We start from the raw sequence: 24023 nt of genomic DNA, 5'->3' as shown, positions 1-24023 counted from the left end.
CCTGGAGCTGATCCGTGCTGGTCGCTGAGGAAATACATCAACTTCACGCTGTGGATCGCCGGATCGGCTTTCACCGTGGACGAAGCGGAGTCCAGCCCGGAGTCGTCACATGTGGTTGCTGCAAGCCCTCCGGACGCTCCTTCATTGAATCCGCCGGCCGTTCCTCACTCTAGCCCGACGTGTGTGACACTAGAAAGGCGGGGCATAGAGGAGAAACAATAATGTACAGTATGTGGAAAATAATGTGTTTTTTGAACCGCATAAACATTTAATTTCACTAAATACACAAAATAATGTTCTTTTTAGCAACATCATATGACCCCTTTAAATGCCACAAGTGCAGGGAACCATGCCAGGAGTTTGAAAAGTGCCAAGTTAAATTCGAGTTCACCCTGTTGCACCATCTTTTTTTTTTGCACTTTGTAATTTTAGTGAAAAATAGATGTAGTAAAGTTGAAAACTGTTTATTCCAGTTAATGTACCACAATTTAACTTTACTCAAAAAGTAGAAGAAAAAAAAATGTACAGAAGATCTGTAATGAAAGTAGTTGTAATTTGTTACTTTCCACCACTGGTTATGACCTCAAACTGTCAGAACTAACACATGCTATAAGTACGTGCTGTAATAGTCAGAGCTCATTCTTTTCTGGTATTTAAAATCAGAAAGTGCAAATAAAGATATTCTACCAAATCTGCGCTTACAAAGTGGTCATCAACATTCGTGCATATGTATCTTAGTATATTCGTGTGTATATATATTATACTAAAGTTTGCTTAAATCCTCCTTTAAATTAAGAAAAAAAAAATACTGAAGGCAAAACCCTTCAGTTAACATATAATAGAGAAATACACTGAATAAAATAATATTATAAAGAAGGATAAGAATTCCTCAAGCAGTAAGTGTCCACACACAGCCCCTCATTGGGAGATTCTGAGATTCTTTTCCAGCTGTTTAAACAGAATTCCATAAGAACGAATGGACTTCTCCACGATCTCTCTCTTTATCAGGCGGGGTTCCTGCAGGAATCTCGATCAAACAGTATTCCTTTTTAGCTCACACTTTTCTCATTTTTGGATTGATTCTGTTCTGCAGCACATCGTAGGTTATTCCGGTCTCTTCACATGTAACTGTGTGGCTGTAAGCAGCAGCCTCGTTTATGTCATACTTTGAATAGATTCCTCTGCCGTACCTTTGTCCAGAGCCTGGTATGTAATGAGACTCAATGATGGCTTTGGCACTGTTCATGCTGGTTTCATGATAAGAGACGGGCCACTCGCAATCCACTGAGTAACTCCTCCATCCATCTGTGCCCAACCAGGCATTTCCATCTGGTTACTTATCCAAGACCTTGATGGCAATACGTTTCCACCCAAAGTGGCGTTTGTACGGCTCATTCCCACGCATGCACGTCAAGTAATCCTTTAAATCTGTGTAATCATAATCAAATCTTGGGTCTAGAAATTCATCTATATCCACAAATGGCTCACTGCAAAAACATTTTAGCGAGACAGCTCCAGGAAATGTTTGTTTCCTAACAATGGCAAAATATTAAATACATGGAGTTCATGACCATCCTTTGTTTCTTCTGAAAGGGGATTCACAGTAGCACCTGTGAAGTTGGAGAGTGCCTGGAGAACACTGCTGTTCACTAGAGGCATACTTCAGTTTTGGGTTAGAGATCAGAAATCATCAAAAAACAAGACAAAAAATATCTGCTCAGTCAGAAAGCAAACCCTGCAATTTATACTGACTCAAATATGATGAAATGAGGAAGTGGTTCTTTGCAATTTCAGGTATGCGATTTAGGGAAGCTGAAATGTATTCATGTTGCTTCTAGTAAATATTCAAGGCATCCTGCAAATGATCAGTCGTCAACATTTTCCAAAAAAAAAAAAAACTTTAAAATATATCAAGCTAACTGGAATAAGTTGGTTGGGGGAGGGGGTTATGGAGTGTGGGCATCCTTAAACCTTTGCATATGCAAATATGGCCGCTGAGTGAACTGACTTTACTTGAAAGTGATTTTGGTAATAGACATTTTATGAAATGCAGGAAGAGACTGTATTGATGCAGAATCTTGCCACTTTACTCCAGTTTAATCAAGGATAACATATCAGTGTCAAACCAAACAAGTCCCATGCTGGTGGGAGAAAATTATAAGCAGATTATATTGAGATGTGTTGTTAATATGGTTGGCCAAATACGTGAGAGTTGGCAACCTTGCAGAGGCCAATGTTTGTAAGTAAAGTAGTTGAGAAACATGATGATCCAGAGCTGAAACCTGTCCGTATCTTGAAGAATGCATAGGATTTACAAAACAGGTACATATATATATATAGTTTTGTGCATGAAATAGATGCTGACAGTCAAATGTGCAGATAAAGAAGAGTCATGGTCAGGCAGATGAGGAAGCGTAGACATGGATGCAGCTCTTAATACTTTAATTTCAAAACAAAACAAAGGAAACCCACAAAGAGGAAGAAATGTCACTCTTTCAGTCAATGAAAAATTTGGTGTTTGGAAACCTCATCACAATGAGGAACATGGCAATGTCACAGAATGAGCTTGCAAATGTTGCCTGTGTTAGGCTTTTTGATGTGTACTACATTTCACACTGGATACACATTTAAGGTCTCTCTCCAGTGTGAAGCTTCATGTGAAGCTTAAGTTTTCCTTTAGGTTTGCAACTCTTTCCACACACTGGGCAGGTGTAAGACCTTGCTTTACTGTGAACGCTCATGTGAGTCTGAAAGTTTTCTTTAAATTTGAAACTCTTTCCACACTCATGGCAGTCGAAAGGTTTCTCTCCCATGTGAATTACCATGTGAACCTTGAGGGATCTTTTGTTTGTGAAACCCTTTCCACAGTGATCGCACATGTAAGGCTTCTCTCCAGTGTGTGTTATTACATGATTCCTCAGGTGACTTGGGTCTGTGAAACTCACTCCACACTGACGACATGTAAAACTCTCCAATCTTGAATGAATCTTCATGTGATTATTAACGGCTGCTTTATGGCTGAAGCGCTTTCCACACTGATCACATGAAAACGGCCTATCACCGGTGTGACTGTTCATGTGATAGTCAAGGCTTAGTTGTGCTGTGAAGCTCTTTCCACACAGTTCACAGCTGTAAGGCTTCTCTTCGGTGTGAACTCTCATGTGTCTATCAAAGTTTCCTTGCTGCGTGAAACGGATTCCACATTGAGGGCAGGTGATCGGCTTCTCTCCAGTGTGAACCCTCATGTGGACTTTAAGGTTTCCTTGATGACTGAAACACTTTCCACACTCTGAGCAGATGACACGATTTCTAATTCGAGTCTTCTGAGCTTTTTCTTGTGAGGGAGTCTCTTCAGTGTGTGAACAACTTGAAGACTTTTCTCCAGTACTGCAATCAAGTTTCTTATACCGATCTCTACTCTCCTCGATCAGCGCCATCAGGTCTAGGATGAAAAGAGACAAATACAAGTTAAACCCTGTTTAAAAGCAACAAAAGAGAGTAGCAATGGCCCAAATAACCCTACCATTTATTAAGGAGTGTCAAACTCAGCTTGTGGACGGTCACAGTCCTGCAGAGTTTAGATTCAACCTGCTCCAACATACCTACCTGTAGTTTATTTAGTAATTTTTGAAGACCTTGATTCAGTTGGAGTTGGAGCTAAAAAATGTGGGTTTGGGGCATCCCTGGTCTTAAATATTATAAAAAATATTGTTATTTAAACAATGTTCAGTTTTGCAGGTGTCCTGATATCAGTCAGGATCTAAGCCCCATTGTAAAACAGCAACTGTGCTTACTAAAGTTATATTTCTTCTAGAGCTATTAGATCTTCGACAGCATAGATCACAACATTCTCATGGATAGCTTGAGAATTACATAGGCAGTTGTGGACAAGAAATTAATATGGTTTATGTCCTAATATGATTATGACCACTTTGTTTGTGTAAATGAAGAGAGTCATCAAACACAAGTATGGAGTGGCGCAAGGCTCAGTATTAGGCCCTCTGCTTTTCTCCTTGTCTCTGTTTTCCCTGAGAGACATTATCATTAGATTTCACTGATACACCGATGACACAGTTTTGGATTTCCTCACAGTTTGAAGAAACACAAATTTCTAAGCTAACGGAATGTATTAAAAATATCAAATATGAGATGGTTGGTAATTTTCTTGCATTCAATTCTTTCTTTGGACTAAATTCTAAAATTGTATTTATCACACAGCCCTTCAGCTAGCTCATGTTAAACTGTTTTTCAAATGTGTCACCATACATGAAAGACACATAATAAGGGGCTTTTGCACCACATAGTTCTAGGAACTAGCCAGCAGGGTGGTTCCTAGAGAACCAATTTCTCCCTCGGGCCGTTTTCCTGGTTGCATTCGCACCAGCAGCAGGAACTCTGAAGGAGTTTACAAACGTTAACAACTGGTGAATGGAGGATGCCATGATCTGAGCTGTTTTTGTTGTGTGTCGCGGTTTCATGATAACGGAGATGGAATGTAAACACAATTTACGCGACTGAAAGAGCAAAAAGTTGTGCTAAGAGATTACATTTTCTATGACAACTTGCAGTGTTACAAATCATCGAGGCTGTGAAATGAACAACACTGCAAACAGGTAAATGCAGTTATCGCTGTTTTCCGTATTCGTGTAGTAAATATTTTTACACATCTTTTTAAAAATGTCGTGTAGCCGGTGTTTCGTATGCATTTGGCCAATCAGCTTAAACTTTCATCACTTGTAGTTCCTATAGAACTGATTTAGACCCTACTCTGAGCAAAATTAGCTTCTCCAAATGGAGTTCCTAGAACTAAAAACGTTCCTAGTTCCTGTGGTGTGAACGCCAAAAAGTGAGAACTTCCGCCAATAGTTCTAGGAACTATGAAAAGGTTCCTCCAGTGTGAAAGCCTTTATAGAGATGTATGATTTAATTTGGCCAGTCACAGTCATCTAGTAGGCAGTCACTGCTGTGGTTTGAATCGCTTGAAAAGTAGGTTGTGGATGTCTTCAAGATTGATCATGATATAAAATTGTCAGATCATCATATGAAAGCCATCCGGGATTCAGTTTGTATATGCAGTATGACAACATACAAATAAACTGTAAAGGGAGAATTAATCATTCTTTCTAGACAATTCGTTCAGTCACTCTTGCTTCACAGCAAGTGGCACTTGTGCTAATGGAAATTCCTTTTCACAGTCTTTATTTGCATTCATCAAAACTGATTTGCCAAAATCAAAACAAAGTGATTATCCTTCATGAGCCCAACATCCAGCCACACAAGAAAACATGCTATCTGATTAAAGACGTGATCAAAAAGACAAGTTGTCTTTCACTATTTTAAGTTAATGTTGTTAAATAGAAAAAAAATACACATTTTATAAACTGAATAAATAATAAACTGTAAATGTGTTCAGCATTCTACAACAAATATTTCTTTGATTTTCTTGACAATGTTGAGTCATAAAATGCGCAGGATATATTAAAAGTCATCGCAAGCTTCGGCAGGCAAGTAAAATGATACTAAGTGGGGCAGTCGTGCTGGTGTCCTCCCGAACTCAACTGCGCCCCACAAATTGTACACTGTAAATCTGTGGTGAAAAGTGGAACTGCAGCACACTCTAATTGAGAGCCATTTGGGCAGTTTTGAGACTGCCCCGCTTATTTTCACATTACCTAATCTTGCTCCAGACCAAGATAATATCAGTCAGCTTTAGCTGTATGTGTCTGCATCAGGTCAGTTACTAGCTGGCATATCTGTTTGTCCTATGTGGAGTAGTGGTTTAAGTAAGGGATAATCAACGGTTTGCCGTACATTAAAGGATTTTAAATGCACGACGTGGAGGCCAAGAACCACCTGAAGCGGAAAATGGTGGCCTCCGCGAAGTGCATTTAAAATCCTTTAATGCACGGCAAGCCGTTGATTATCCTGCTTATTTAATGGTCATTTGCCAAGTTGTAGACAAGTTAAAACTAGTATTGCTCTTTGTAGCGCAATATTTGACCGAATGGGTAAAAATGACGTCAGTTACGGCTCGTGAGCGCTAGCATTCTGTCCTCTTCAAATCAGACACAGAGATGAAATAGTGCGATAAGATCACATTTATTTGAATGAATTATAGCATTTATTTAAATTAATTATCGATCGAGAGAGAGAGAGAGAGAGAGATGCATTACCTGCGGCTTGCTCTACAAACAATTAATTAGGCTACTTCAAAAACAGCGATTCTACCACCTCATTGGCTAATATAATCTAGCAATCTAATATCTAGGCTATTTTATTAATAAAAAAACGCAGGGAAGCGTTAACAACAAGTTTGTGTGTGTGCGAAGCGCAATTTGCAATCTCCGACCTCCCTCTCTCTGCGCGTGCGTGTGTGTGTTTATTTGTGTGCGAGTGATGTGTGTTGGTTAGTGTGCATCAGTTAAAGCAGCGCATTAATATAGAACAGTGATTAAACTGACTTGGAACTACCTGTGCATTAAACGGTTTTACTGCATACCTGCCAGCCAATCAGAGTCAAGTATTCAGACAGACCATGGAATAAATGATTGAAAGTGTTAATCATTTAGTTTAAATGTGCTCACGTGAAAATCCTTTATATAGTTTTGTTGTGTTTGTTTTATGTTTGTTTTGAGATGAGACATGATATTCATTTTCAAATTCCACTACAACTTGTAACATTTTAAATCACCTTTCGGAGACAATATTAAGACAATTATTCTATGGTATTCTATTTGTGTGTACTTCGAGCCTTTCAATCAACATTATAACGTAATGACATTAGATCTCTGCCAAAAGTGTGTGTGCATTAGGGGTGTTGAAATTAATCGTAGTGCTGGGTGGTATACCGGTTCATACCGAATACCGGTGATTATTTTTCGCTTAAACAATGTTTGGAACGCGGCATGGTGCGACGGGGTCCCTTTTCACTGTGCTGAGGGCACAGCTGTATTACTAAGCTGGACGGTGAAACAACCCTCTACAATGCGAGTAAATCACTCGCATATGCGACTAAATCCTCACTTCGGGCGACTAAATGATGTCTAATATTAGCCAATGGCTAATAAATTCTCAGGTTCTACTCGCCAGTGTGTGAGATGGAGGCCGAGTATAAGTTTAGCACAGATATATTTTCACTCACCGAACACACTAACAGAGCGCTTCAGAGTTTCATTCTCTGTGATCTTTGCTAATTTTCAGTTCATCTGAATGGATGCGCAGCGCACCTGTGTTTGACGTACCATAAACTCTAGTGTAACGTCTCACACACACGCAAAGAAAGAGACAGCGAGAGAGTCTTACATAACAAGCTTTTAAGAACTGGGTTCTGCGGTAGTGGGCGGAGCTAATGCGCAATCGGCAATCTCATTGGCTGGCGCTCACCTATTATCGTCCCCGTTTTGTTTTTAGCAAATCAATTCGAGCGAACGCACACAAAGTGATTAATATTCATGAACCCAGTAGGTCATTAATGCTTAGTGCATTTTATATTGTTATTAGTAGTAGAATTCGTAGTATTATTGTTGTTATCTTATCAGTACTGTTTTTAGTTTTTTCCTTTTTTTATAGAAACACTAAATGACAAACAATATCTAAAGCACCACCACATCATTTAAAATGACAATTTATTTCTAAGTCAATCTATTGCAATATTTCCTCTCTCAATCAGTAGAAAATGTGGTTAACACCCGGTCATGCATGGAAAAAAAAAAATACCGTCATGTACCGTGAAACAGGCATAACTTTGAAAAATACCGTGATATAAATTTTTGGTCTTACCGCCCAGCATTAATTAATCAATTATGGTCTATTACTACATTGATGCATCGCGATGCGGATGTGGACGATTCTGCATCAATAAACGTAATCGATTATAGCCTACTGACATCGTTCGCATACGCGCTTGTCACGCGAAAATTAAAAAATGCACTCTCTATTTTTAAATTCGAGATCTGGGCACATTTTTGGAAAAAACAAGTTTACATTGGCACGTAGGTCCGCTAGAGACAATCGCGGCGGGCTTCATTGCACATATGCACGGTGTGATACGTGTGCGCATTGCTTGACTTCTGCTTCCACCCGCCGCTATTTCAGTGTTTTACTTTAGCTATCCTTTCATTTCTGCCGTTTGGAATGCAGTAGGTATAATATAATTTAATAAAAATGCACAAAATAAATTTGATATAATCGTCATGCACTGTGACACCGAATTGAATCAAATCGTTGACATGATAATCTTAATCGAATCGCGATTCACACCCCTATTGTGCATGTGTTCAGCGATTAGACTATAAAAACCATAAGCTTTCTTGAGTTTATTATAAGCCATATGGCCCGGAATCCGCCCAACCTACACTTACGGTCAGGAGCCGCTACTGACTGAAACACAAAATGACCAAGTCTCAAGCACCAAAAGCAGCCCATACTAATTCTCCGAGTTCTCTTTAATTGAAAAATATGCTTTTTCATTCGATCATGGTTGCAGTATTTTAGTTCAAATTTTTAATTGCTATTGTTTTAATAAAAAAAAAATGCTGTATTGACTGAAGTTTTGTAGATGCTCAGTTGTTATGCTTTTTAAATGTTACGCTATTTGTATGCATCCATGTATTTTCAATGACACGGTCTACACTGATCAGTGGATACATGCGTTTTAGCCTGAAATGTATAAAGCACTTATTTAATTCTTGGCAGCTGTAATAGTTAACGCATAGGAAACATTTTTTAAAGAATTTCACATACAGAACTAATGCCATATGCAAAGATGAGACTCAATCACTTACAGACAGCCAATGTTGATTGGTAATATTTTTTGGTTTGCCTTTCAAAACTTTTTTCCTTCTAATGTTTTTTTATTATTATTATTTTAGATTTAATGTTACACTCCATCATTGATTTGTTTGGGCTAATTCTCTTATTATTTTTCGTAATTTAATGCATGACATGGTCATGTGATCTCATGTCTGTCCACATGAAGAGACCCGCTCCATGTCTAATAAAACCACTTTAATTATGACACTCACATTACATCTTTCAGAAATATCATTAATTTCTACAGATTTAAATAAGGATCAAATGAGTGAGTTCAGCTTTGATTATTAAAACCAACCTATATCTTCATCAGTATCTTCAAGCTTCACTCCAAATGTTTCTTCTATCTTTATGTCTTCAGTCTCCTCTTTAATAAACGCCATCTTTGTAATAGGATCTCTGTGTGTTTAAGATGAGAATAATTAGCAGAAAAACAAATGAATAAATAAATAACAATGCAAACTAAGTCTCTGGGTGTGTTTCAATCAGCTCACTAGTTCAGTGCACTGTAAGGCAGTAGGAATGATAGTTAATGGTCTTTAATGACCTGATTAACCACAACTTGTTTATGATAAACTGATTTTACAAAACGGAGCGAAATGAGACGCACCCTTTCCGTTTCTAATGCGCGGGATGCGCTCTACTCACACAAAATAACAAGCGTTAATGTTAGACGAGGCATTACAATGTTACACTTAATAACAATGAAACCATTTTAAATTGTGCTTAAATGGATTGCGTTCATTTAAACACTTCAAACGCTTAAGAACACAAACCTGCCTTCAGTCGAATCACAACAAACTGCCGGAGCGCGGCGCAGTCTTATGACGTCACATCGCCACACCAAAATAAAAGTCCCGTTCACTCGCGCACAAAAATAGAGGAATTCAGGGTTGCATTATTGGTAAAATACATATTTAAATACACGTCGTTCAATCGTGTGCTGATACTAAGAACTACCAAAGAAATTGTGTGAGATTCTGTCTAAATGGCAAAAAAATATAATGTGACGTAATGAAATGTAACCGTTTATACTAGATAATAATGCAATGTATGCAATAAAAGAATTACTGATAACAGTTTCAGACTAATTAAAAATGATTTTTAATCAAGTTATATAGTGATCCACCGCTCAGCGAGTGAACACAGACACAATTTACACCTGCTGAACATCACAGAACGCTCTGGAGTTTTCCTAAAAATGAAAAAAGAAAAAATATATATATATATTTTAATGTTGCTTATTTTACAGGATATCTGGAGCTTTAAATGGGACCTACTATGCCTCTTTTTATAAGCTGTATGTAAGTCTCAGGTGTCCCCAGAATGCTTTGCCAAACATCTGAAATATGTTTTTCTGAGCACACCAAGGCAACCTCCCGCTCTCTCTCGTGAAGCCAACAAGGAAGTGACTTAAACTGTAATTCATCAACTGGCCGCTAGAGGCTGGCTGCAAAAGGGAGTCAGTCCCATAGACTCCCCATGTTAAAATGCCCAACTTTACAGCAGCAAAAAATGTTTACAGTCTGGTACAAAAAGTGGTTTTGGTCTATATAGCTAATTTTGCCCTTCATGACAACTGTGAGGGGGGTGAATTTTTTTTATAACTCATCCGTTTAAATTATATTAAGCCTTAAAGTTCTGCATAATTAAAGGCGTGGCCACTTGAGTGACAGGTGGATTGCCGCTGCTGTCACCACCGTCGAGCTAGGTGGGCGTGGTTTCAGCAACCAGCTCCCGCCTTTTTGCCCATCTTCACGCGGTGACAGACTGCCAAGATGGCGACGGCCGGCTCCGCCCACTTTGAGTTTCAAAAACCTCTTCAGGAACCTACGGGTGACGTCACGGACACTACGTCCATGTTTTTATACAGTCTATGGAGCACACACATAAAACGCATGCACAGAAAGCCAGCTCTTTCAATGTAAACTGTCACAAATACACAAGGGGTCGTGTCAAAAACACACAAAGTACACATAAACACAGCTGGTTGTCTGTGAATGTAAACAGCTGGCAAAGAAATCGCATGTGCGTAGTATATATCAGTATATTAGATCTGTGAAACAGCATCTCTTGACAACACACTACTATAACACAAATCAAGGGCGTGTAAGCTCCGCCCACTGGTCCAACGACGACAGCCAATGGCGCGGCAGAAGGATTCTTGCGTGATGCCGTCTTTCCTTTTACGCGACAATATTAGATTAAATATATTTTCCTAAATACATTACCTCTTTAATTCATCTGACTCCAAAATGAAAAAGGTTTTTAACTTTTACATTTAGTCATTTAGCAGACGCCTTTATCGTGGTTTTTAACCTGGTCATTCCACTAGGAGGGAACGTTTAATGTAATTCAACACTAAAGTATTTTTTATTTGATGTATTAAATAGCAGTGCTCAGTTGCTGAAGTTTGGCACGTTCTTACTCAAAAACACATGGTGATCCACATGTTCAGGTTTCCAGAATTGTGCTATAATAACCCCTACAAATACAATTACTTATACACACTATAAACACTAAAAGAGACAGACACGTAGATATTTGTGAAAGATGTTTTCTCTGTTTTGGAGGGATGATCATTTTAAAATCGCATCCTATTGCATCAAAATTTGTTAATACTTTACTATAGTTAGGGGTGGATCATTTTATCAGCTGTACATATATACATATTACTGTTATAGTTTTTATTAATAACCATTGCTATATAGCTGTGTCAACGGGACTTTTATTTTGGTTTTGTGGCGTGACGTCATAAGGCTGCGCTCCTGCATCTGTTGTGATTCGGATGAAGACAGGTTTGTGTTTTTAAGCATTTAAAGGGTTTAAATAGATATTAATCGTTCAGTCAATTTGGCAGCAACTGTAAAATGAATTAGTTGTTATTGCGTGTAGCATTGCAATGCTTTATCTAACATTAATAAAGGATATGTTGTGCTTGTAAAGCTCAGGAGGCGCAGAAAATGTGCGTCTCGTTTCGCTCGGTATATCGTGAATCAGTTTATCGTGAACACGATTTCAGTCACTGGCCCATAGAGATGATGGAGAAACGGAGCTTTTCCAAACTACGAGTCAACTGAATCAAATGCTGCTTGAAATGATTCAGTGATTCGAATCAGCGCGCGCTGACGGCATCTGCTGCTCAAAACAGTGTAAATGCAGCGAAAACAACAAACACAAACATCTGTAATGACAACTTTTACAAACAATATCAAATATTTTAATGAAAGCAGAATCTGTTACATATGATCTACAAATCTATATATACAGAATGTAAACCATAAATGCCTTAATTTGTTTTATTTCATTAATTTGTAGCTAGTTTGAGATGTTTTAGGCCATTAACTCTCTCACTATGACTGAGCTAATTGAGACACAACCAGAGATTTAGTTTGCATTTATTTTTCTTTCTGTTAATTATTCTGATCTTAAACAGGACAAAGTGTTCAAACACACAGAAAAACTCCTGCTGAAGAGACTGAGACACATGTGACACACTGTTATAAAGATGGAGTTTATTAAAGAGGAGAGTGAAGACGTGAAGATTGAAGAAACATTCAGAGTCAAACATGAAGATACTGAGGAACAAACAGGTTGGTTTGCATTCTCAAAGCTGAACTCACTCATTTGATCCTTATTTAATATCCAGCTCTACAGAAATGAATGATGTTTTTGAAGAGTGTCATATGAGTGTCTCAGGCATCCCACCCTGCAAAACCTCAATTCAGGGAGGTATCACAAGCAACAAATCATGAAATGTAGTTGAATATGTTTTCAGCTTTGTCATCATTGCAAACTGGCATGTCTACAAAATCAACAAACTTAATAATACATTTTTTGTCACATAAGGGCCTTTCGCACAGCTTTAGTTCCAGAACTAAATGTACAGTACTAAAGTACTGGGACGATTTTGCGGGAACTATTTCCCAGTACCATTTAAAGGGTTGCATTCGCACCGAGAGTGTGTACTAAGAAGTGACGTAAGCCGGTCGACAGCGACGTCATTTGTGCGCGGCGTTCAACAACAGAAACAAAGAAGAACAACATTAACAACAGGAGGATGGAGGACGCTGTGATCGGAGCTGTGTTTTTGTTGTGTCTCGCGGGTTTCACAATAATGGACATGGAAAGTCGACGTATACGTAAAGCGATTGAAAGAACGGAAAGGAGGACTAAGAATCTCCAACGACAACTGGCAGTGCTACATTTGCTACAAGTGCCTGCACTTCAGCGTCCGTCCATCTATCGCTGTTCTCCATACCTGCGAAATAAGTTGACACAATGTTTACAGTATGTTTACACAGCGTTTTAAATCATGGCGGGTGAGGGCGTTTTCATACGCGTTTGGCCAATCAATGTCTACTTACGTCACGATTAGTACCAGTTGTGCTGGTTAGACCCTGCTCCGGAGTAGGAGCTAATTTGGTTCTCGAAAAAGGCAGTCCGGTACTAAAATCGCACCCAGTTCCGGTGGTGCGAAAACGCCAAAAAGTGGGTAGTTCCACAATTAGTTCTGGTACTATGAAAAGGTTCCCGCGGTGCGAAAGGCCCTATAGAAATGCATTTGAAAGTATTTTGAGCTAGAATGCAGAAAATTTAATTCTGTCATCATTTCCTAACCCTCATGTCATTCCAAACCCGTATGACTTTCTTCTGTGGAACACAAAATAAGATATTTTGTAGAATGCTACCAAACCATTTTGGTTACCCTTGAATTCTACTGTAGGGATAAAAATGTCTTGAATTTCTCAAATTATCTTCTTATATCTTCCACAGAAGAAATAATTTTACACATGTTTGGAATGACATCATGGTGAGTAAATTATGACACTTTTTGGGTGAACTATCCCTTTAAGACATGTAATATTTGTAAATAGTTAACACCTAATTTATATAAGACATCATTTATCTTTAAAAAGGCTATTATTGAATTAACATTTTACTTCATTTAAAGAGAAAGACGCTCTTAAAGGGATAGTTCACCCAAAAATTCTGTCATTAATTACTCACCCTCATGTCGTTCTAAACCCGTAAGACCTTCGTTCATCTTCGGAACACAAATTAAGATATTTTTGTTGATTAATTTTACGAAGCTACGAGAATACTTTTTGTGCACAAAAGAAAAAAAAACGACTTTATTCAACAATTCGTCTCCTCCACCCTAGCGCCATTTTGGAGAATATCCACTGAACGCAAACAGCGTATGCCGTTCTGTGTCTGTGTTTTGCACACAAAAGTATTCTCGTAGCTTCGTAAAATTACGGTTGAACCCCTGATGTCACATGGATTATTTTACCGATCTCCGTGCTACGTTTCTGGACGTTGATCATGGTAATTACATTGCTGTCTATGGGAGGGTCAGAGAGCTCTCAGAATTCATCAAAAATAACTTAATTTGTGTTCTGAAGATGAACGAAGGTCTTACGGGTTTGGGACGACATGAGGGCGAGTAATTAATGACAGAATTTTAATTTTTGGGTGAACTATCCCTTTAAAGCTATTCCAGTAAAGTATCCTTTGCCCTAATGAAGTTCTTGTATAGTTTAACTGACTAGTATTAGTAAGAAGTTGGTCACAACAAGTAAAACCATGGTTCTCATTACCATAGTTATATGGTTTTAAAAATAAATAAAACTAAATAAACTATGGAATTTAAAAAACAAAAAAACACATTAAACATGTAGAAACTACAAAAACAACTTTTATGAAAGTAAAATATTCCCCAATATTAAACAGTAACATTCAGAATAAATACATTTTTGCCAAAACACTATAGGTTGTTTGTACAATGTTAATAACTGCAAGTTAAAGGGGTCATTGGATGCGACATGCACTTTGCACACAAGCTGTTTAAACTGAAATGTGTGTTGGCAGTGTGTGTACACAACCACCCTGTAATTATAAAGATCCACCCAGTGTTTTTTTTTTTATCTCGTTAAAGGGGTCATATGATGCTTTTTTAAAGATCATTATTTTGTGTATTTGGTGTAACAGAATATGTTGACATGCTTTAATGTTCAAAAAACACATTATTTTTCAAATACTGTACATTATTGTAGGTCTTAAATCATTTCCCCTTTCTCAAATCGAGCCGATCTCAGATGATCTCAGGCCCCTCCCACGATAGTTTGATTGACAGTAGCGTTTTACCTTAGCTCCGCCCTGAGTGAGCTGTCATCAGTCCGCCATTGTTTCACCGCCGGAGCAGATGTAGACAAGAATGACTCCTAAGAGATTGAGGTGTTCTGTTGTTGGATGTAATAATGAACATAGCAGTCGTCATTAGGGGTGCGCCGATCCGATATTCAGTATCGGTATCGCTCCGATACTGGTATTTTCTGCCAGATCGGGGTATCGGTCAGACAAGACATTCTGCATATACTATTCTGTGTTATTGTTAAGCCCCACGAAAGCCACAAAAACATAATAAAGCACCATAAAGTTTAAGTGCACTATATTCCAAGTGTTCTGAAGCCGTTCCACAGTTTAATGTGAGGTACAGATGAATATTTAAGTCAAGTTGACGTAAACTCTTCTCTCCGCTGCGGCAGTCTGTCATGATCCATTCAGCGTTCAAACTACGTGTCGCGTTCAGTTACAACAGTCAAGACGATGAAACCCTCTCCAAGATGATTTAACGTTCCTAATATTATACTTGATCTGTAAATAAAGATAAATGGTTTTTGCATAAAAGGACTTTATCTTTCTGGAGTTTCGTTTTGTTTCTAAATCGTGTTCATTTCTACCGTGTTAGATCACAACACTGGAGAGCACTATGAATTGTTCTTCACGAGCACAGCAACTGAGATTTAAACGTGTTAAAAGAAAAGGCTCAATAAACTATTGAACAGATTTAATACACTATGCATCAATAGGGCTTTTCACACTGTGCTTAACCCCGGGTAAAGAAAGGTTTCACACCTGTAATTTGAAAGTGGTGTTAGCACCGCTTTTTACCCAGGGTTATGAAACCCTGCTCCGGAGCAGTTTCACCGCATTTGCAGTATTTCCCCCACATTGCAGTGCTAAGTTTGTTCAGTGTGAAAGGGAGCGGTGTTTGCTTGTTGCTCAGAACTTGAGCAGCGAGGCTCAAGTCACGTCAGTAACAGGAAACGCGCGTCGTGTAAACAGCAGCCGGTGAGAGAAAAGTAAGAAATGTCAAAAGACGGAAAGCGTGTTTACTTGAGTGATGAGGAGATGCTATTATTTTTAGTTAATTCTAGTCTCTCCACACTTAAAAGAAATTCAAAGAAATATTCAAATACTTTGCTCCTTGTTTTCTTTCTTTTGTACTTTTGTCTTTTTTTCTTGCCTTTGTGCGTCTCATGAGTGATACTGATTTAATTTGCTTGGAAACAGCCTAAATGTTGTATTCTGATTGACACTTCAATGTAAGAATTTGACTCGAAAGACGATGCACACTTTTAGAAACAAATGGCTTTATAAAGGTAGAAGTGCTCATAAAAGTAAAAAAAAAAAATCTAATTAAACTTATTGGAAAATAATCATTTCTATCACTGCTGTGAACTGACCACACAGAATAAGAAGAATATCAAAAAACTTTAGGAGTCAGCTGTCCACGGCAGTCCTTAAGATAGCACAATCACACACTCAGCAAAATATTGTCTAATTATTGTTATCGTTAAAATCACAGAAAATTGAGATATAATTTATCAATTTCGCACACCCCTAGTGGGTACCAGGAAAACAGTGTGCACCTTAGCTTTATGTGATGAGATGCAGATGTGCTGGACAATGGAGACTCCAAAGATCATAACATTGGATTCAGTTTTACAAAGAGGGGTGGAGGGGTTCCTGTTGGTCAGGGGTGGCAAACGTCGGTTCAGGAGAGCCGCAGCCATGCAGAGTTTTGCTTCAACCCTAATCGAAAACACCTGAACAATATAATCAAGGTCTGAAGGGTTACCAGGAAGCTGCAGGCAGGTGAGTTTTATTAGGGTTGGAGCTGAACTCTGCATGACAGTCGCTACGTTCACATGCACAATTTTTGGTTCAATTGGACTGAATTCATTCCGATTGATGAATCTGAATGTAGTGTTTACATGAACGCTAAAGAAAGTGATCGGGTTGATGTGCGTGTTTATATGTCACAAGCTTCAAATCGGAATGTTTTTTTTTTTGACATGCGCACACTGCACAAATATAGAGTTTCTCACTGTTGGCACATAATAACCACTCTCCTACTTTAGGTTAGTGGTTTCTTTATTTCTTTCTAACAGCAGAATTAATATTTATCCATTTATGGATAAATAGTACATATAAACCGCTGTGCCGTGCTGCTCATAGAATCCAAAACAAGGACTGGTGGGAGGTTGTCCTGCTCCACTTCACAGTTGCCGAGTGAAAGGAGAGTTTTATAAAGACAGGACACGCATTTATACAACACTTTATTCAAAAGGAAGAACTGCTCGTTCCGCGCGTCATACGTCATAACGCTATTTCTGCGTCATTGCACATGTGCAGTCCTTTCAGTTTCGGGGTTCAATCCGATCGAGTGTTTACATGCACTCTCAATCGTATTAGAAAAGGAATAAACCACCCCCTTCAATCCGATCGAAATTTCATTCCGATCGAGCTCAATCGGATCGATTAAGGTGTTTACATTAAGCATTTTCAGTCCGATTGAGCCATCAATCCTATTACAAACGGATTATTTGGTTGCATGTAAACGTAGCCTGTGACTCTCCAGGACACCGCTGCTGTTGGTAATCTTGAAGAGTGGGGAAGGGTTAGAGGTTCTCACCCAGGGTCTACTACACCGCTTCCACTGCTGGTGCACCCAGGGTCCATAATGTGTTAAACCGGAGTGAATGAGACCTGGGAGGCTCACATCCTGGAGCGTCAGCCTGGGATGTTTCCAACATGGCTCTCTGCTGTTGCAGCTCCAGAAGGTTATGAATCTGCTTATCAATGGCCTTCAAAGTGTAGCTCTAACATGCACAAATAAACGATATATTTGTCATTATAAGCATTGGTAAACAAAAGTAAACAGAGTGAGAAGAATATAAACAAGACTGGTGGTAACTGGCTAAAGTGATGCTAACAAGCTATGAGCCCGTAGCAGATGTTCAGTGATCAGATAAAAACTGTTTTGATCTCTAACATTGATTATAGGAAACCGGAAGTGACGTATCTCCCTTATAAAGTAATATGTATACCTACTGAATAACTTCATTTACAACTTCATTGAAAATTGTGCCAAAATACACTGGTCCTCATAGATGGACGGTTTCGATTTTGTCAATTTCTGTGGTCCATAAGACTCTGTGCACTTCTGACAAAATTGATGCCAGAAGACCTAGTGTCGTGTAAGCTCTCTAGCCACTGCATTTTAACAACTTATAACTTATTTGTTGACCTTGCAGCATTTCTAACATGTAAGAAGGATGTTATACAAAATCAGAATTGAGAATTTACATTTTTCCATAGAAAGAATTAAGTACATGAAAATTACTAGACAGTTTTTTTTATATTTTTAATACACTCTGTTAACTTGGAAAATTGTTGTTTCCTCAGGTTGTGATGAAATTATAAAACTGTGTTACTGGTGTGAAATCTAATGAGAATGTCTCTCAGAGGACCTGTATATAAATGAAAAACAGAGGACCTAATACGGAGCCCTGTGGCACTTTATACTTGTTTTTGATTAGATGTTTCTTTGTTTACACAAAGTGGTAGCAGTTGGATAGATAGGACATAAATAATACTAATTCTTGTCCAAAATGCCTACACAATTCTAAAGCTATCCAAGAGAATGTTGTGGTCTATGTTTTTGAAGATATAATAGCTCTAGGAGAGATATGTTACTTTAATGAGCAGTTTCCATTTTAAAATTGGGCTTAATCCTGACTGATATTGTTCACAAATACAGTTTCTCTGCAAAACTGAACATTGTTAAAAAATAGGGGTGCTCCGATTGATCGGCTACCGATCACTATCGGACAATAATCGCTTTGGGATGTTTGATCGGCGATCTCTATAAAGGCCGATCTCAAAAAAACGATCTCAAGCTGATGACGCACCTGCCTTGAGAGATTTGGCTTTACATGCAGCAGCACAGTCTCTGTCCGGCACGGGTGAAATAATTATAATGCTGAAGGTGAGGTACAATTCATATTTCTTCATTAAACAACTTATAAAGTAATTTGAAAACCTTCTGTGAGACATAATTTCACAAACAGCGTGAGTGAATCACCGCGCGCTCTCTCTTTCTCTCTCAAAATGCGCAAATGGCTTTAAATCACATCGCGTCTGCACTATAAGCGAGCTGCACAGTTGACACAGGAATTGTCACTTGCACAGTCAAGACAGTGTCGCATCGTCACTAAATTTTATAAATTGCATTTATTTTAATTCTTGCAAGTGTTTAAACTATTCAGCGCTCGCGCGCTCTCCTGGAGACCGTGCACTCATGCACACTCGCAGCGCGCACACATAATGCCAGATTCACATTACTCCGTTTGCAGTACGTATTTTTTCCACGCTCATGTTAACGGATTAAAGCGTTCACACTGCACACGGTTGCGGTCGGGCAGTGCGTTACAGGAGCGGTGCGTCTGCAGCAGTGCAGCGGTCGTTTCCGCGCCGAGTCTATTTTTGCTGTTCTGCAAGCAAGAATTAAAGTAACAGTGCATTGTTTGTGGTAAATATGAACATGGATTGACACGAAAATGTAGTAATTACACCATAAAAGCATATAATTAAAGTCTACTGTGTTTCACAGCCAACACATAGGCTATGGCTGTTTGGCTAGGTTTAAAGGAAAAGAGCACTTTTACAACTATAACGACATGTGAATAATCCCGCCCACTCTAAAGTGATACTGAACTGCAGTGGAAACGCTAACCGAGCCGAGCCATGCCGCGCCGAGTCGTACCATGCAGTGGAAAAGCACCATTTGATAAACAAGGCAATAATAGATGGCACTCGTGGAGGTAGTAAAACAAAGTTCTTTATGAACCGCAGGATTGCTTGTAAGAAAGAATTAAATGCAAAAGAAAAGGCAGTAGAGTTGACTGTTTCTGTCAATGGTAAGTTTTAGTTTAGAATGTTTGTGATAATGTAAGAAAAGTAGTTTAAATGTTTTGCCACTTGCTTGAGCAACTTAATATATCAATCTAGAAGTAAATGCAAAAGTAAAAAGCATTGAATAATGTGTTTCTTATATTTATTGTGTTTAAACACGTCTATGAAAGATTGTATTACTGTACTGTGTAAAAAAAGAATCATAATGCTGAGAAAGCATTTTAAGTAACAATGTTTGGATTTGAAATCTAAATAATTGATAAATGTTGTGTTTGTAGTAAACAGCCATGGATTAGTTGCAGACTCCTGCGTGAAAGCACAGCCCGTGCTGCTTCTGCGCTGCTTACGTAGCCCACATGGACTGCATACGCACTGCAAACGGAGAATGTGTGAACCTGGTGTAAAAGGCCGCCTCACATACAGCTCATGAAATCAGGCTTGCGCTGTGTGTAAGGTATTGTGCCACAATTGCACGATTGTCAAAACCAAAATGCAGTGCATGATCAAACATTTTGAAAAATGTCTAAAAAATACCCCTTTCCACCCCTCAAATTAAAAAAAAAATTCCCTCTCACAAGAGTCACCTAAGAGGGGAATTCATTTTCAAAAAATTAAATTCAGGCCCTGAATAAATGTCTAAAAATCTTGATTGGATCATCACTATAAATAATTCTATATGATAAAAAGAAGACTTTTAAAAAGATCGGTATCTGTGATCGGTATCGGCAGATACTGCTTTCTGTGATCGGCAATCGGTGATTGGCCTCAAAAATCCTGATCGGAGCACCCCTATTAAAAGAACAATATTCTTTTAATGTTTTAGACCAGGAATGTCAAGCTCACAGCCCTGCAGAGTTTAGTTCCTACTCTAACTGAACACACCTGAATCAAGGTCTTCATTACTTGAAAACTAAAGTAGATGTTGGTAAGCGATAGAGCAGGTAGGAACTAAACTCTGCAAGACTGTGACCCTCCACAAGCTGAGTTTGACCCCCCTGTTTTAAACATTAATGGCTAATTATGGCATAACTATGTTAACTTGTATTTATCTTTTTTCATCCTAGACATGATGGGGCTGCAAGAGGAAAGTTTAGAACTGAATGACATACGAGATAAAAATCGGTATGAGAAACATGATTTCATAACTGGACAAAAATCATTTAGTTGTTCACACACTGAAAAAACTTCTTCACAAAAAAGAGCTCAAAACACTGGATCTAGAGGTCATTTCACCTGCCAAGAGTGTGGACAGAGTTTCGATCAACAAGGAAACCTTAAAATCCACATGAGGATTCACACTGGAGAGAGGCCTTACACCTGTGAACTGTGTGGATATAGTTTCATTCAAAAAGGAAGCCTTACCAGGCACATGAGGATTCACACTGGAGAGAAGCCATACACCTGCAAACTGTGTGGAAATAGTTTCATTCGAAAAGGAGACCTTAAAAGCCATATGAGAATCCACAGTGGAGAGCACTCTTACACCTGCCCTCAATGTGGAAGGAGTTTTACACACAGACAAACTCTTAATGCCCACATAAGAATTCACACAGGAGAGAAGCCTTTTACCTGCCAACAGTGTGGAAAGAGTTTCTCTCAATATGGAAACCTTAAAGTCCACAAGAGGATTCATGATGGAGAGAGGCCTTTCGTTTGTCAACAGTGTGGAAAATGTTTCATTGAACATGGAACTCTTAAAGTCCACATGAGGATTCACACTGGAGAGAAGCCTTTCACCTGTCAACAGTGTGGAAAACGTTTTTCAGTAAAAGGAACCCTTAAAAGGCACATGAGAATTCACACTAGAGAGAAGACATACACCTGCTAACCAGAGGTGTCATGCCCATTCAAACCGAGGGGGGCAAGTGCTCCCGCAGATTTTTGAGCCAAGTGGATTGAGCCAAGCAGAACAATATTTTTTATATTTGATACAATCACAGGTGTGATCCAAAACGTTCAGTGTGTTCACCAAAATCTAAAAAGAGAGAATCACTAGAGACAGATGCGTTTTTACAGTGCTACGCGTTATAACAAGTCACACACGATTATGCCTTAAAAGGCACATGAGAATTCACACTAGAGAGAAGACATACACCTGCTAACCAGAGGTGTCATGCCCATTCAAACCGAGGGGGGCAAGTGCTCCCGCAGATTTTTGAGCCAAGTGGATTGAGCCAAGCAGAACAATATTTTTTATATTTGATACAATCACAGGTGTGATCCAAAACGTTCAGTGTGTTCACCAAAATCTAAAAAGAGAGAATCACTAGAGACAGATGCGTTTTTACAGTGCTGCGCGTTATAACAAGTCACACACGATTATGTTACGTTTATGAATGTAATGGCCAATCAGAGTCGTTCAGATGAGTCGTCGCCGAAGCGCTGGTGTTTTGTTCAGTGCACGTGCTCACTGAATTAATTCTGCTCTATGGCGAATTCTCTCATCAGAAACAACAAAATGCAGATGTGCGTACAATGTAAGTAAGAGATTCAGGGGGAGAGGGGGGTTCGGTCCCCCGCCATCTGAGGGTTGTCCCCCCTAAAAATATCATTACAAACCACTCTGTGAATTGTAAATAATATAATGGACATATACTTAAAATAATTGTGTAAGTAGTAAAACAATATAAATGCAAAATTGTAAATAATATAATGGACATATACTTAATATAATTGTGTAAGTGTAGAACAATATAAACACAAAAAAAGCTTTTGAGTCCCCCCTCCCTCACAGTGGTTTGGTCCACTGCCTGCTTTCCCCCTTTACCTCACCGATACACACGAGTCCGGTTGAGAGTTTACAAACCCTCACACATTCATATGTGACTCTGGCTTTAATAAATCACTTCAGGGCTCAGGAGATATATATTTACAAGTCTCTTTGTTGGAACGTAGTCACAACAGCAGTTGAATAGTTTTGTTACAAACTTCTTAAACGCAAGCTTCTATTGATTGCTCTCCTCCACACAACCAATCTGACCCTCGCCCATGACTACTGATGAGCACTGGGCCGGAGTGAGACTCATTTTCAGCCCTGGAGTTTCATGCCTTAAAGCCTCATACGCCGACGTTTAACGCCTCATGACTAAACAAAGGACGCCAATGTGAGTGTGCACACCGACGCGCAAAACGTGATAATCGTCCCGGTGTGCACGGGGCTTTAGACCGGCAAAATTATGTAATTAAAACCTCAGTATGTAAGTCTGCAATAGTGCACTGTTCTCTACAACCTTGTAATTCATTGTATTTTTCGATAGCTTTCGTTTTGATGTAAAGATCTTAACTTAAGAAATGAAAAATAAGGGACAATTGTAATAATAAAAAAAAAAAGGAAATAAGCAACAGAATAAGAGACACTCAAAATATTTGTACTGTACCATAATGTATGCCTGCCTGCAGTTAAAAAGTTCCCAGAATAAATCACATTTGTTTTGCTTAACCCATTTATGTATAATTATTCTAAAAAGAATTTTAATGTCATACAAAAAATGTCATCGGCCTGAGTAAATTGTACAATTATAGAATGTGAATGCACAAGTTGTGTAGTAATTTAGGAGGTTAAAATACTGTGAAATAACATACAAATGGCATGAAATTTGAAAGCATAACAACCGAACATCTATGAAACTTCAGTCAATAAAGCATTTTTTGAACAATGGCACATATTTGAACTAAAATTTTATTGCAACCATAGCCTATGAATGGATGAAAATGCATATTTTTCAATTAAATACAACTTAGAGAGTGTGGGCTGTTTCTGCTGCTTGAATTTGTACTTTAATAATGAGGTCCAAGTTTAAGAATAGCTACGCTACAAGTAATTTTTTTTTAGATTTAGGAAGGGAAGTTCGGATAATTTTACCGACTCGGACCTTTGAGTCTCGTTCAGCAAAATGAACAAATCTTTTTTCGAGTCATTTCGTTCATTTTAGCAAAATATAATTAAAATGTTACGTGTTACTTCCCTAACACGTCTACTACTTACGCAGACGTTGATCACACTACAAACAATACAAAACTATAATGCTATAAGAAACAGAAAAGATTAATTCACAGTTTACCTGGGTCTTCAGTCTATGATTAGCTCACCTCACCTCTTATCTGACAAGTCTTCGGGTTTGAGTCGTTCGTTCACCACGTGATAGACCCATAAGCTTTAACCAATG

General features: G+C 38.6%; 2 protein-coding genes across 4 annotated transcripts in view; one reads left to right on the top strand and one right to left on the bottom strand.

Annotated features, from left to right (window-relative positions):
- The window catches only part of LOC107713773 (gastrula zinc finger protein XlCGF7.1-like), a 22390-nt gene extending 12728 nt beyond the window's left edge, over positions 1-9662 (bottom strand). Inside the window, exons 1-3 of one of the 3 annotated variants that reach the window (XR_001636932.1) lie at positions 9588-9662; positions 9110-9210; positions 2327-3442 (exon numbers count right to left, since the gene is read on the bottom strand). Coding sequence is in view for 2 of the 3 variants with exons in the window: in XM_016519383.1 (XP_016374869.1) it covers positions 2628-3442; positions 9110-9194 (900 nt within the window). In the remaining variant the exon portion in view is untranslated. Of the gene's footprint in view, positions 1-1598; positions 3443-9109; positions 9211-9421; positions 9510-9587 lie in introns of those variants that run through there. The other 2 variants (XM_016519383.1, XM_016519384.1) reach the window with 2 other exon arrangements.
- Positions 9663-12319: 2657 nt separating this feature from the next.
- On the top strand, positions 12320-21759 carry LOC107713774 (gastrula zinc finger protein XlCGF8.2DB-like). Its single transcript, XM_016519385.1, has 2 exons — positions 12320-12404; positions 20922-21759. The coding sequence occupies exons 1-2, from the start codon at positions 12320-12322 to the stop codon at positions 21683-21685; spliced, it is 849 nt and encodes a 282-aa protein (XP_016374871.1). The 3' UTR covers positions 21686-21759.
- The last annotated feature ends 2264 nt before the right edge of the window (positions 21760-24023 follow it).

Source organism: Sinocyclocheilus rhinocerous, unplaced genomic scaffold, assembly GCF_001515625.1.
Source record: "Sinocyclocheilus rhinocerous isolate Xijiao unplaced genomic scaffold, SAMN03320098_v1.1 scaffold1531, whole genome shotgun sequence".
Taxonomy (NCBI): Eukaryota; Metazoa; Chordata; class Actinopteri; order Cypriniformes; family Cyprinidae; genus Sinocyclocheilus; species Sinocyclocheilus rhinocerous.
The sequence above is the reverse complement of the archived record's forward strand: the minus strand, read 5'-3'. Positions and strand labels throughout refer to the sequence as shown.

Excerpts from the sequence above, each read along its gene's own strand:
- LOC107713774 (XM_016519385.1), top strand. The coding sequence starts at position 12,320 with ATGGAGTTTATTAAAGAGGAGAGTGAAGACGTGAAGATTGAAGAAACA. Across the intron at positions 12,405-20,921 it reads AGATACTGAGGAACAAACAG|ACATGATGGGGCTGCAAGAG; the intron begins GTTGGTTTGCAT and ends TTTTCATCCTAG.